Below are 15,162 nucleotides of genomic sequence, written 5' to 3' on the forward strand. Positions count from 1 at the left end.
GTATCCATGATGCCGATGATATCTAGGTTATCTTTTTGTGCTATAGCTTCCAATTCCCCCATTTTATTCCATAGGCTCCTTGCAACGGCAGATAAAGGCCAAATGGCCCATCTAGTCTGCCCATTTTCTCTTTCTCTCTCTGAGAGATCCCACGTGCCTATCCCAGGCCCTCTTGAATTCAGACACAGTCTCTGTTTCCACCACCTTTTCCAAGACTGTTCCATGCATCTACCACCCTTTCCGTAAAAAAGTATTTCCTCAGATTACTCCGGAGCCTATCACCTCTTAACTTCATCCTATGCCCTCTCATTGCAGAGTTTCCTTTCAAATGAAAGAGACTCAACTTATGCACATTTATATTACGTAGGTATTTAAATGACTCTATCATATCACCCCACTCCCGCCTTTCCTCCAAAGTATACAGATTGAGATCTTTAAGTATCTCCCCATACGCCTTATCACGAAGACCACACACCATTTTAGTAGCCTTTCTCTGGACCGACTCCGTCCTTTGTATATCTTTTTGAAGGTGTGGCTTCTAAATGAGGTCTCACCAGAGTCTTATTCAGAGGCATCATTACCTCCTTTTTCCTACTGGCCATACTTCTCCCTATGCAACCTAATGTCCTTCTAGCTTTCACCATCACCTTTTCAACCTGTTTGGCCACCTTAAGATCATCACATACAATCACACTCAAGTCCTACTCTTCCGTAGTGCACATAAGTTCTTCACCCCCTAAACTGTACTGTTCCCTCGGGTTTTTGCAGCCCAAATGCATGACCTTGCATTTCTTAAATTTTAGCTGCCAAATTTCAGACCATTTTTCAAGCTTCGCCAGGTCTTTCTTCATATTATTCATACCATCCAGCGTGTCTACTCTATTGCAGGGAAAATGTTACATATGTGGTAGAGGGGAGGGAGACAGACTGCAAGGAGAGGGGTAAGAGAGGGATAAATATTGGGAAATATGGGTACATGGGGAGAGAGGGAAGGAAAAGAGAGATGTTTGACACAAAAGAGGGGGAGAGAGATGGTGGATAGTGAGAGAGAGATAGAGATGCTGGACATGGCAGAAAAAGGGAAAAAATGTTGCATGGGGGAAGGGAGAAGAGAGATGTTGGACCAAGGGTACAAAAGAGGGAGAGAGAGATGTTGAACATGGGAGTGCATGGGAGGGAAGGAGAGATCAGCACAACAAAGAAAAATGGGGAGACCCAATGATCAAACCATTGGAACCCCATTGGACCCCTGAGGAAGACGTGTTCGCCGAAACACGGACCGTGTAGGGTCTGATTGGATTTTTATCACAGTATTTTTTATCATTGTACTTTTTTAATTGAATTTTCATGGTTTTATATGTCGGTGTTTAATAAATTATCTCCAGAATATCTGTATCCACAATTTTTGTTTTTGTTTTTATTGAGGGAAGGAGAGATCCTCAGCAGGTTTTAACTTTTAATATAGTGATTCTAATATGTCAGTTTTTGAAATTTACATCTACTATCTTTATATTTTGCACAGTACAGGGGGATATCACTTTTTCTCTTTCTCTGGTGCTGCATTGTGGCTTCTTGGGGATTCAATTAAAAAATTTTCTGTGTTTCTATTTTTAATTTGTGGTTACAGTAGTTATTTTATGCTGTGTGAGAGTCTGTCTGTGTTTTGCGCATATGAATTTGAGACATGGTTTTCTGTTAGCATTAACTGTGCAGGATGGATCTGTACTAATCTGGGTTCTTTAGTTTTCCAATAGATTTAATTGATGTTCTAGTATGCATTGTAGGTCCTTGTTACCTAACTCATGGATTATTTTAAATAGTGGTGCTCATACAGGGGATGCAGTATTCTTTATAAACTGCATTAAACATCCAGTATCTGAATTTTATGCAGAATAAGTAGGGAAAGCATGCAGAGTATGGCATTCTTTCCAAATTCCCTGTGAGTGTTTATCCGCTATAATAAAACCCATAGCGCGCATGCGCAGTTGAAACTTCATGCGGCCGTGATCCCTGATCCGTGGCTCCGTGTTCCGCATGTGCAGTAGGAGCCTTCGGTGGTTTGCATTGCGGGCGGCGGTTTCCCCAGCAGTGTTCCTGCCCTGATCTCCGGACCAGCAACGGCAGCAGCCGCGGAGAATTTGCTAGACCGGCCCACTTTGGATGCTGGACAGTGAGCAGGTAAGGGAGAAAGGGTACTACTGGACAGGGAAGGTGTAAAAGGAACGGAGAAGAGCTACTGCTGGACAGGGGGAGCAGAGAAGGGGTGCTGCTGGACATGGGGGAGATAAAAGTAAGGGAGAAGGGAAAACAGACAGGGAGCAGAGAGAAAGAAAGAAAAAAAGACAGACAGGCAGGGGGCAGAAAGAAAGAAAGGCCTAAGTCTACACATCTATTCTAGGACCTGTTAATGAGAGAGAGAGCACAAAGACACGGGGAAGAAACGTAAGACTGCAGGGAAGAAAATTAAGACTGCAGGGACAGGGATGGAAAATGCACTTCACTATGGGGAGGGGACGGGGCTGAAAATGTGGGGATAAGGATGAAATTTTGTCCCCGCGTCACTCTCTAGCTTAACAGGCCTTTGAGATGTCCCAGTAAGGCAATTCTTATGTTCAGTATTGCAAGAAAATGCTGTTAAAGTTCTGTATAGGTAATACCTGACTCCTGAAAGGCTACATAAATGCTCTCCTACTGTTTCACCTCTTTGTTGGAGAAATTGTGGGGAAAGAAGTACTATGGGGCATATTTGATGAGGTTGTATCAAAGCTCAGGCCTACCAGAAAGCATTGCAGTTTCAGTTGCGGATGTGGTGGGTTGGAAGATTCCATGGGACCCTAGTGTCTATCTCTTTGGCAAGCTTGTACCAGATCTGATGCTTGCCCAGAGAGCTCCTTCCTTTGGCATTGTTTTGCTGCAGGTAGGGTGTCCTTGCAAAAGCTTGGAAGTGTGCAGGTGGTTCTTCTCGACAGTAATGGTCCAATAAATTGTGGTACTTGTATGATATGAAATGATTGTTAGTGGAGCAAAGGAAATCTTTACATAAATGGGGAAAAGTGTGGAGACCCTTGATTAAACTGTGCAAGTGAAAATTCTGCTGTTTTCTTACTCTGTCCTCTTTTCTCTTTTTTTTACCATTTTCTTGGGGGAGGGAGGAGGGTAAGGGGTTGGGAAACTGGGTTGTGTTTGTTCTACATAGTTTTGGAAAAAAAAATTTTAATTGGAAGTTATAGTGTTCTCTAGCTGTGACTATTGATTATTGGTTTTGGCTCAATACCCATTTGTATTAGCTACATGTTATTGCAAAATGTGTATATTTTCTTCATCTCTGATTTAAAAAAAAAACCCAAACTATTCTCGTAACACCCCCAATCAGAGAAGATCCCTTGCCCTGCCTGTCTCTTGCACAAAATACTGTCTGATATTCCCTCTAGGCCCTCTCTTTTCATGCATTGTTTCCATCTTACCTGGGTTCATGTACTTCCCACTCTTTTACTATTCTGGATCTTTTCTTGTGCTGGATGGTACTGCTGCAGTGATGGGTTTGGCTAGATGCTAGCAGTGTCTCTCTGAGAAGAGCTGTTATTGCTTTTTCTGGCCCTCTGACCAAGTCTACTAGCAGGGCAAAAGAACAAGACTTCTCTCTTCCCTCATCTTACCTATTCTCTGTTTGGTTCTGTTTTGATTCTGGTAGAGATCCAGACCCAAAGCATCAGCTCCTGTACAGAAATGAACAGAATGATGAAACCCCACGGATACAGAATCTGTCTGTCCTACGGCAGCATATCAGGATTTACTATCAGGTACATCAACAGCAATCCCGGAATGCTGAGAGTGTGTGTGTATGTATGTATATAGTAGACTCTCAGTTAACCAGCATCTGTGGGCAGTGGTGTAGTAATGGGAGGGCGGTCCGCCCCGGGCGCCATCATGTTGGGGGCGCCAGCACCCGTCCTCTTCTCTGCTCCCCCTCGCTCTTTCCCCGCCCCCTCCTGCCGCTTGCATGTGCCCCTTTCCCCATACCTCTTTAATGTTCTCGGCGTGAGCAGCAACCCCTCCGATGCAACCCCTCTGAGCTTGACTCTTCCTCCGATGTCATTTCCTGGACCCACGCCAAGGAAGTGATATAAGGAAGAGTCAATGCTGGTGTGAGCAGCAGGTTGGGGGTTGCAGTTCATGCCAGGAATATTAAAGAGGTACGGGGGAAGGGGCGTACACGCGCATAGATCAGGAGGCGACAGGGAAGAAGCAGATGGAGTGGGGGGGGCAAAGAAGAGGGTGGGGAAGGGGCGCCACCACCCCGGGCACCTCTCACCCTCTCTATGCCACTGCCCATAGGGATTGGTAGATGCCGGATAAATGTAATTTCTGGTTGCTTGAGAGTTACTATTAAAAATAGGCCTAACTAATACTATACCCCATACTATGCCATACCAAAAACTGTTCCAGACAAACTACCAGACATGTGGTAGGCAAAGCATGGACGTACTTAGGTGTGGCGTGCCAAGTTCACACTTAAATAGATTTTTATTTTCATTTTTATTTAAAATATTACAGTATTTCATTGATTTTTTTTTTTTTTTTGCTGGTTGTTTGAGAGTTCTGGGTGCTTGAGTTTCAGGTAACAGAGAGTCAACTTGTGTGTGTATGTGTATATATATATATATATATCTACGTATGTTTTTGTGTGAAGTCTCAGCTTTCAGATCCTTCCCTGCATGTGCATTTGTGAGTGACATTCTTGTGAAATAGGGAAGTGGTCAGAAGCTGCAGCAGTTCCTTCGGCCAGCAGATCTGTCATAGCAAGGAAACCTTTCACAATTTCACCACCTCCTATCCGGCGGTATGTGGAAGCCCGGAAGGCCCTCTGCTCCAAATGTTGGTGTGGTATCAGCTCGGGGGGGGGGGGGGCTGGAGAGGGGTTCTTTTGAACCTGGTGGTAGATTGTGGCAATGGGCCGATGGGGGTGAGGAAGAGGGCATTGATTGGTTACCAGTTGTGAGATATTCTACACTTCGCCTTGTCTGTGTCCTAGGAGAACCTGCAGCAGTTGGTACTGATGCCACTTCCTGACATTAACCTCTTGGCCCGAGATCCCCTCACAGGTAAGAGATCAGAAAGCAGGGGTTTTTCGGGAGAAAATGACAGTGTTTGCTGTGATATGGGGTAGTGATAAGGGGACAATATCAAAGTGCATACAAGGCTGTAACCATACTGGAGGGAGGGGAATACATAGGGCTGTGACACTGTATAAACTCAGAAATTGGAATTAAAGGAACACTTTGCTGCCTCACATCCTGCGCTGTTACCCCTGCCGCCTACCCACAGAGGTATCTAGGTCATGCTATCTCCTGTGCATTAATGACACACTGTGTCCATACGTATTATCTGTCCTGTTTTCAGAGCAGGGAATTGATGAGATGAGAAGGTTCTTGCTGCTGCTGCTGGGCTGCGCAGTACAGGTAAGTCATAGTCTCCAACTGGTACCTCCTAGTGCATCCTGACATGCCTCTGTTGTTTGACATACTCTGATCCCCAACACATCCTTGCACACTATGACACACACGACAGGCTTGTCATTTTTATTTAACTCTCACCCCTGTAAGATACCAAGCTGCAGACTATGCCGGCACGTATCAGAGGACCCCACAGTCACTCACATGGACAAATATTCAGCATAAGGGGATCCTAGGTGCACTCATCTTCAAATGTGGTATATTTATTTATTTCTAAAATTTCCTGACCGCTTAGAAGTAAGCAGTTAACAGAATAAAACATTCACAATGGTTCAGAAGGCAACATACATAAAATACTTTCAATACACCACAATCATGCTATAATGGAGGGAATTACATATCATCAGTCTTTAGTAATTATAGAGCAAAGATCATATACCATTCAATTTCACTTCAACTGTATGGGAGTCAGCAATTAAACGACTGTGATAGCACTAACAATACTTGCCACTCAAATCACAGTTTTTTATCCAATTCTTCCTATGCTCTGTATCTAAAATTGTAATTATAAAGTGAAGTGCTCAGACCCACAACCGCAAGTGCTAAACATGATATACACAGGTTGCCTGCGGGACCATCATAATAATAACAGTTTATATACCGCAGGACCGTGAAGTTCTATGCGGTTTACAATGATTAAAAATGCTACAAATTGAGTAGAACTAACAAAGTTAAAAACTAGTGACCACCAGCTCTAGAGATCAGTTATTGTGGGAAAGATTGTAAAAATCAGCTACCTAAGTACGTTAGGAACAGATATGTTTTTTAGTGTCTCCTAAATTCCCCATAAGTATTAGCAAGCATAAGTAATTGTTCCAGATCTTTACCCCATAATGCTGCCTGATGTGACAAAAGATGTTGATGACGGCTTTTAAATTTACATCATACATTTACATCATCAGGTCTCACCGCCATATCACAGTGACTGCAACTTAGTGCAAATATTCAATAGGAAACATGATCAAATGAGCTACATGGTGGAAATTCAAAGGCAATCCTGTACAGTCAAGCAAAAAAATAACTCCCGAAGCTGCTAACACCCAGCCTCCCCCTCCCCACCGCCCACCCCTGACTCGAGTTTCACATTCCTTGCGCTTCTTCAGGAGGGGACGCTAACAATATAAAGAGACCGATCTCATATCATCTAACACGCATACTCTATGAGCTCCTTTTACAAAGGCGCGCTAAGCGTACGCTAAAATGTCGCATGCGCTAGCCACTACCGCCTCCTTTAAAGCAGGCGATAATTTTTCGGCTAGCACGCGCTAATCCTGTGCGTGCGCTAAAAACGCTAGCGCACCTTTGTAAAAGGAGCCCTATATTACTGTATATTTTTTATTTAATTCATATATTTGTAATCCACCTTTTCTTCTAAATTGGGGTACAAAGCAGCCTACATATAAAAATCCATTTAGACAACCTAAAATGTGTCCAAGAATTTTTCTAAAATGGAAGCATTCCCGGCTGCCTAACTCCCCTTCCACTGCCACAAGAACATTTCTAAATATGCAAATTCCTCTACAAGCTCCGTCTTACCCTCTGATTTGCTTGTACTGTAACACATCAGGGGAAAGATTTCTCTGATGCCCCAGAATTTCAGCTCCTGATGCAGCCTTTTTGAAGGCAAAGCATGAGCCCCTTGAGCAATAAACACTTTTCTCTTCAATTTGTTGGTCTGCTCTGATCTGTTTGTGGATTGAGTACTTGTATATCACTGCCTCTCTCTGGTTCTAGTGGACCTTGACACATCTTGACAGATCTATACTGTGTTGTACTCTGATGCACCTTGATGCATTTTGACATCTCTGGACACCTGCACCTGACAACTCTTGACTTCTGACATTCCCTGGTCATGTCTGTACCCCAGGGTAACCTAACATGCCTTAACATGCCAATACTCCAACATGCCTATACCCTGACATCTTTCTGTCTGACATCTTTTCTTCCTGTCCCCTGTCAGCACCTCTTTTCTCTCATCTCTCTTTCTGCTGTCTCTTCTTGTCTGTTTTTGCTTGCCTTCTCTCTGCTGTTTACCAAACACCCTCTCTACCCTCTTCCTCTTTATCTCCTGTGTAGTGCGAACGAAGAGAGGAACTCATAGACCGCATCCAGGCACTGACTATTGAGACTCAGGTAGCCCTAGCCAGCTGCATCCAGGAGGTAAGGTCATATAATGGATCTCTCACTTTTCAGCTCTATATTGCAGAGCTCACCACAAGATGTCCTCAGCTCGCTGGTTCCCTAGGGCAGGGCTTCTCAAAGCCATCCTGAGGATATCCCAGTGCAGTTTGCAGGATATCCACAATGCATATACGTCAAATAAATTTGCAAAGTCATCATGCATATTCATTGCAAATATCCTGCAAACACAACTTGGGGGGGGGGGGGGGGGACTTGTGCAGTAGGGCTGCTGTGACAACAAATACTGCTGTGCCTGAAGCCCTCAGACTGAAACTGTGACAGCATGTCTCACTCTGGGTCACTGTGGGCCTCTTCTTGTGTCACTGCATATATTCTCTCCATTCTCAAAGTTATTTCAAGAATTTAACAGATAAGGAGATGTTAAAAACTATCCCTCTCATTCCAGTCCCTTCCCCCCATCCCCGCCCATCCATCTGACAAGTCTCTTCTATTTGGCAAATCTATCATGGTACCAGTCCTCCTCCCACATAGCATCTGTTCCATCATTGTAACAGTCTTTTCCTTCCACCAGTATGGTGACTGTCCTCCCCCTCCCTCCAACCTCCATCCTGCATGAATGGGATGAAAGTTTTTCTTCACCTTTCTCCTCTTTCTCCTCTATCTCATTGTTTGTCTGTGGCAGGTGACCGAGAACCAGAAGAACATTTTGGTTTTGCAGTGGTCAGATATGGGGGAGCTGGAGCAAGCGGACCTGGAGCTCATTTTTCAGAACATGGTTCATCATTTGAAGCGACTTGTTAAAGAGCAGGAGGAGAGTGCAGAGGTAACGGAAACGGAAGTGGCTGTGAGGTAGAGGTCTGCACGGGAACGGGGATCACGGAAATCCCGCGGGGATCCCCCCTAGGTCAACGGAACTCCCACGGGGACCCCTCCCAGGCTCACGGGACTCCTATGGGGACCCCTCCAAGGCCCATGGGACTCCCATGGGGATGGAACTGGGGTTCCTATCTTCCTGACTCGAGGCCAGTGGCGTACCTAGGGGGGGGGCGGGGGGGGCGGGCCGCCCCGGGTACCAGCCCTAAGGGGGTGTTCCCGGCCTTGCCGTTCAGTCCCCCGCCACCCCCGAAGGACCGCTCGCCCCACTGACCTTCCTGCACCATCTGTGAAGCAGCCCGCAGCAGGATCGCGAAGTCAGCGTCAGCATCCCTGCGCTGCTTCCTGCGCCGCGATCCCGCCCCACCCTGAAGGCCTGATGCCCCGACCCACCCCGAAGGACCGCTCGCCCCCCTGGCCTCCCCGCACCACCTATGAACAGCCGCAGCAGGATCGCGAAGTCAGCGTCAGCATCCCTGCGCTGCTTCCTGCGCCGCGATCCCGCCCCTCCTCTGACGTCAGAGGAGGGGCGGGACCGTGGCGCAGGAAGCAGCGCAGGGATCGCTGACGCTGACTTCGCGATCCTGCTGCGGCTGTTCATAGGTGGTGCGGGGAGGCCAGGGGGGCGAGCGGTCCTTCGGGGTGGGTCGGGGCATCAGGCCTTCAGGGTGGGGCGGGCGGGCAGGCAAGCAGGCTTTCAAGGGGGAGGGGGGTGACAGGCAGGCAGGCAGGCCTTCAAGGGGGGACAGGCCTTCGGGGGGGGGTGCAGGCCTTCAAGGGAGGCAGGCAGGCCTTCAGGGGGGTGCAGGCCTTCGGGGGGGGGGGTGTAGGCCTTTGGGGGGGGTGCAGACCTTCAAGGGGGTGCAGGCCTTCAAGGGGGGAAAGGCAGGCAGGCCTTCAAGGGGGGGACAGGCCTACAAGGGGGGGACAGGCCTACAAGGGGGGGGACAGGCCTACAAGGGGGGGGGAACAGGCCTTCAAGGGGGGGTGCAGGCCTTCAAGGGGGGTGCAGGCCTTCAAGGGGGAGACAGGCCTTCAAGGGGGGGAAAGGCAGGCAGGCCTTCAAGGGGGGGACAGGCCTACAAGGGGGGGACAGGCCTACAAGGGGGGGGACAGGCCTACAAGGGGAGGGACAGGCCTACAAGGGGGGGGGGACAGGCCTTCAAGGGGGGGTGCAGGCCTTCAAGGGGGGTGCAGGCCTTCAAGGGGGAGACAGGCCTTCAAGGGGGGGAAAGGCAGGCAGGCAGGCCTTAAAGGGGGGACAGGCCTACAAGGGGGGGACAGGCCTACAAGGGGGTGGGACAGGCCTTCAATTGGGGGGACAGGCCTTCGGGGGGGTGCAGACCTTCAAGGGAGTGCAGGCCTTCGGGGGGGGGGCAGTCCTTCAAGGGGGTGCAGGCCTTCAAGGGGGGGAAAGGCAGGCAGGCAGGCCTTCAAGGGGGGGACAGGCCTACAAGGGGGGGGCGAAGCTACAAGGGGGTGGTACAAGCCTTCAAGTGGGGGACAGGCCTTCGGGGGGGGGTGCAGACCTTCAAGGGAGTGCAGGCCTTCGAGGGGGGTGGTGCAGGCCTTCAAGGGGGTGCAGGCCTTTAAGGGGGGACAGGCCTTCAAGGGGGGAAAGGCAGGCAGGCAGGCCTTCAAGGGGGGACAGGCCTACAAGGGGGGGGGGGGAGAAGCTACAAGGGGGTGGGACAGGCCTTCAAGTGGGGGACAGGCCTTCGGGGGGTGCAGGCCTTCGGAGGGTGCAGACCTTCAAGGGGGGGGACAGGCAGGCAGGCCTTCAAGGGGGGGACAGGCCTACAAGGGGAAGGGACAGGCCTTCAAGGGGGGTGCAGGCCTTCAAGGTGGGACAGGCAGACCTTTAAGGGGGGAGAGGCCTTTGGGGGGGGACCATGATTTAGAAGTACACAGAGGGAAGGGGGTGTTCAAAGAGACATGCATATGCCAAACTTTGGGGGGGGGAAGAAATAATGGGTCTGAAAATAGAGGAGAGGGAGAGAGATGATGGACCATGGGATTTAGGGAGGGAAGGAACAGAAAGGGAGAGAAATTGGACACAAGGGATGGTGTGGAGGAGGGATAGAGATACTGGATAGGAGGGTAATTAGGAAAAGAAACGGAGAGATGGTGGACTCTGGGATGGTGGGGAAGGAGGGAGAGATGCCGGATGAAAGGGTATTTAAGAAAAGGTGGATCTGTGGAGGGAGATGAAAAAAAGGAAAGATACCAGACTTCCTGGGAAGGGAAGGGAAATGGAAAGGGAGGACAGAGTTGGCAGATGGATGGTTAGCATGCAGAAAGAAGGAGACCCTGGCAAGCAAGTTATCAGAAGAAAACCAGAGCCTTGGACCAACAAAATTTGAAATATAACCAGACAACAAAAGGTAGAAAAATTAATTTTATTTTCTGTTTTGTGATTATAACATGTCAGATTTGAAATGTGTATCCTGCCAGAGCTGGTGTTGGACTGCAAACGTGAGCTAGGATTTAACAGAAAGAGGAAAAGTCCTTTTTGTTTCTTTATTTTATTTACACCACAGCGCCAGTGTGGTTAGGAGAAGCCAAAGGGGGTGAAAAAGCTATAAAACCCACTAGGAGTTTTGAAAAAAAATCACCCAACTGGGCAGGAAAATCGAATTGAAAAACCAATTCAATAGGGCTGAATCGAATCAAAATTTTTTTTTCCTGTATCTGGCAGCATTAGTTTGCGCTACTGTCTTAGACTTTAGGACCTGGGATTGGGGAGAGATGGCATCCTCAGTACTTTATAATGCAAGTGAAACGAGGATTTGGTCAGACTTTTGAAGGGTCTGCAGAAAAAAAATATTGTATAGGCCGGGGACATGAGACAGCAGGAAATGGGAACTTTTCTTCCTTCTATTTTTGTGAATGGAAAGGCTGAGGATGTCAGAGAGGTCAGTTAAAATATGTGCTTTATAAGAAAATATAATAATGTGTTTTATAAAGTTTATAGCATAGCTGGCCTACCCAGTGAGGTGTTCCTAGTGGTGATGGTGGCAGCGTGTCAATGTGTTGAGAGGAAGAGGTGGTCTGGGAAATTCTGCTGAGCAAACTCCGGGCCCATTTCCACCCCCCAGTTAGTCCACTCCACTCAACTGATTCACACACTGAGTGGGTCTTTGGGTGTTGTTTTGGGATCTCTTCCAGTGGTTTATCTCCTTCTGGTCCAAGGAAGGAAACTTTGTTATCCTTAGCATTGACCTACAGAATATGTTTGTAACAGCGCTGCTTGTGTGGCATTAGGCTATGTAGTGATCGAAAGAAAAAAACAGACCTTTGCACATTTTTGCACTATATGGTGGGTGTATGAGGAGATTCACATTTCCTGCACAGCTAAGTCCATGTGAAGTTACCTTGTGCTGTATTTGACATCTAGCAAGGTCTCTGTTTGAAAGGAAAGATCTAAACTTAAAAATGAAGTGGCCAGAAGTTATGGTAAAAGCAGATAGTGTAGCTGGTTTTAAGAAAGATTTGGACAAATTCCTGGAGGAAAAGTCCATAATCTGTTATTAAGACATGGGGGAAGTGTCTGCTTGCCCTGGATCGGTAGCATGGAATGTTGCTACTCTTTGGGTTTTGACCAGGTATTAGTGTCCTGGATTGGCTACCATGAGAATGGGCTACTGGGCATGATGGACCATTGGTCTGACCCAGTTAGGCTATTCTTATGTTATGTTCTCATCTGTAGGGGCCTTTGTTTTCACTTCTTATTTTAATGTATTTTTTTTCTGGGAACTTATCAGTGTTTTTTATAATGGGAACAAAAATGGAAGAGAATTAATGTGTGTGGAATGGGGGGTAACTAATTTCTTCAGCTAAATAATTCAATCCACTTCAAACAGACATAGGAGAACTTGTGCACCATTCACACACCCTCCAACCAAAAACGTCAAAAGAAAAAAACTGTTCGACAACCTCCTAGCCATTCGAGCTGCAACACTCGACCCCCAACTCTACAACCAATTGATATCAACCACAGACTGCAAAACCTTCAAAAAGAAATAAAAACCCTTCTATTCAAAAAACACATAAAACCGAACTAACACAATCAGAACTGTCCCAAGCATCACCTGCAACTACTCCATATGTACTTCTAATGTCATGACAATTTAGACATAATTTATGTTATGTTATGTTTGGAATAATGGTTACATATATGAGGTTCAATAAAAGAAAATTTTCACTGCCTGTTTCTATTCTGACCATTTATTCCATTTCATGGTTATTGCAAAAAAAAAAAAAAAAAAATTTTTTACATGGGGGGGGGGGGTGTCAAAAAATGATGGGCCCCGGGTGCCACATACCCTAGGTACGCCACTGCTCGAGGCCTACCTTATTTCCAGTCCGGTGCTGTGCTGAGCTCTGTCTGAGTCCCGATGAATCAGCAGCATGACACGTAGGCATGAAGCTCATCACGTAGGCAGTAAGCTCAGCACAGGCACACATTGGTTCAGCTGCAGCACAACGGGCCAATCACAAACAAACTCAGAGTTCTAAGATTGTTTGTGATTGGCCCATTGTGCTGCAGCTTAACCAATGTGTGCCTGTGCTGATCTTACTGCTGACGTGATGAGCTCCAGACTGGAACGCTGCTTGCTTCTGTATCTCTTTGCAGTCCCGGCGTTCTCGGCCAGGTGAGTCCCGTGCAGGGCAAGGGTTAGAATGCTGCTTCCGTTACAGGAGGGCGGCGGTTGTCGCATTGATCTCAGATTGACCATCTTCTCCCCCCCCTTAGCAGCTCATAACGGAGTAAAACTAAGGCAATCAGAATCAACATCCAAAATCAACAATTCCCCGCTCAATAAGAAACCCCCCCTCAGGGGTAAAAAGTTGACTTTGAGAGGGCAGCACATTGGACTCTGCCGGGGGTAGAAGGAGGCCCGTTGCCGATCTTAAGTGTCATTGCGGGGGCGGGGTGGGGCATTGCCGATCTTGTTGCCAAAATCGGAAAGGTGAGAGGAAGGGAGAGAGATGGGCCTGTGGTGGATGGAGAGATTGAGAGAAGGGGCAGATGATGGAAGTGGGGAGAAGGGGGAGAGAGAAGAGGGCAGATGATGGAAATGGAGAGAAGGGGGAGAGAAGAGGGCAGATGATGGAAGTGGAGAGAAGGGGGAGAGAGAAAGGGCAGATGATGGAAGTTGGAAGAAGGGGGAGAGAGAAGAAGGCAGATGATGGAAGTGGAGAGAAGAAGGAGAGAGAAGAGGGCAGATGATGGAAGTTGGAAGAAGGGGGAGAGAGAAGAGGACAGATGATGGAAGTGGAGAGAAGGGGGAGAGAGAAGAGGGCAGATGATGGAAGTGGGGAGAAGGGGGAGAGAAAAGAGGGCAGATGATGGAAGTGGGGAGAAGGGAGAGCAAATGCTGAATGGAAGTAGAGAGAGAGAACACATACTGGATGGAAGGAGGAATATAGAAAAAGGACATATGCTGGATGGGGGAAGAAGACAGAGTTAGTGAGATAGTGGAGGGGTGAAGGATAGGAGTGGCATGCTGTGGGTAGACACAGTGAAAAGAGGGAAAATGAGGACTGCATAGTAAGAAAGAATTTAATTTAGATGGAGTCAGAAAATAAAGAAGGAAGACCAGAGAAGGAAAGGGAAGAGAGAGAGGAGAGAGAGATGCCAGAGAACGGGGAAGGAGACAGAGATATCCGCTCTGAGTGGAGGAAATGAGAAGAGAGAGATGCTAAAAAGCACAGGGGGGTGGGAAAGAGAGATGAAAGGAGAAAGATGCCAGACCATGAGGGAACAGAGGGAAGATGATGGATGCCAAACCAAAGGGGGGGGTCTAGAGGAGAGATGGCAGGGGGGACAGTGGATGGAACGGGCAGATGCTGGATTGAAGAGACAAGGCAGATACTGGAAGGAAAAGAGTGAAAAGAAGATACATCCTAAAGGTCGAAGTTCAGTTTTAAGTTGGGTAACCTAATTGGGTTTTATTTAATAGGATTGGTGTTTTGATGAGATGGGGTAGAGAGTACCATTGAATGGTGAAGGGAAGGGGGGGGGTTGGGGAGGGGATGTAGAGAGTATTTATATGTGTTTGTTATATTATTATATTTGATGCGACATTATTGTATTTAGCATTTGTGTCTTCAACTGTATTTGATGTTGTTTGCATCAATAAAAATTGTTTAAACCTAAAAGCAGAAACCAGAGACAACAAAAGGTAGAAAAAAAATCATTTTATTTCTATTTTGTCATTAGAATATATCCGATTTGAAATATATATCCTGCTAGAGACATAACTGGGGACTGCAAAAGCCCAGGCAGTGCTTCTTTAGCTAGATGGAAGGGGTAGAGAAAGAGGGCACATGATGGAAGGAGGGGATAAATAAAAGGAGGGCACATGATGGGGGGAAAAGGACTGAGTTAGGGAAATACTGGAAGGGGTGAGGAAAAGAGGTGGCGAGCTGTAGGTAGATAGTAAAAAAGGAAATTGATGAGAGGGTAGTAAGAACGTAATCTAGATGGATGCAGAAAATAAATTGAAAAGGAAAATGAGGGAAGAAAGGGATTGCAGAAGAGAGGTGTGGGAGAGGGAAGGAGAGGAGAGAGATGCCAGACCATTGTAAGTGAAAGGAGAGATGGAAGAGGGAGGCATACAGTTTCTGG

General features: G+C 47.2%; 1 protein-coding gene across 3 annotated transcripts in view; it reads left to right on the top strand.

The window, feature by feature from the left end:
* The window catches only part of CCDC88B (coiled-coil domain containing 88B), a 116,452-nt gene that overhangs the window by 16,198 nt on the left and 85,092 nt on the right, over positions 1-15,162 (top strand). For all 3 annotated transcript variants that reach the window (XM_033957157.1, XM_033957158.1, XM_033957159.1), the window contains exons 3-7: positions 3,692-3,800; positions 5,033-5,102; positions 5,401-5,459; positions 7,590-7,673; positions 8,338-8,478. In XM_033957157.1, coding sequence (XP_033813048.1) covers positions 3,692-3,800; positions 5,033-5,102; positions 5,401-5,459; positions 7,590-7,673; positions 8,338-8,478 — 463 coding nt within the window. The remainder of the gene's footprint in view (positions 1-3,691; positions 3,801-5,032; positions 5,103-5,400; positions 5,460-7,589; positions 7,674-8,337; positions 8,479-15,162) is intronic.

The sequence above is a fragment of the Geotrypetes seraphini genome, chromosome 8 (assembly GCF_902459505.1).
Source record: "Geotrypetes seraphini chromosome 8, aGeoSer1.1, whole genome shotgun sequence".
Classification (NCBI taxonomy): domain Eukaryota; kingdom Metazoa; phylum Chordata; class Amphibia; order Gymnophiona; family Dermophiidae; genus Geotrypetes; species Geotrypetes seraphini.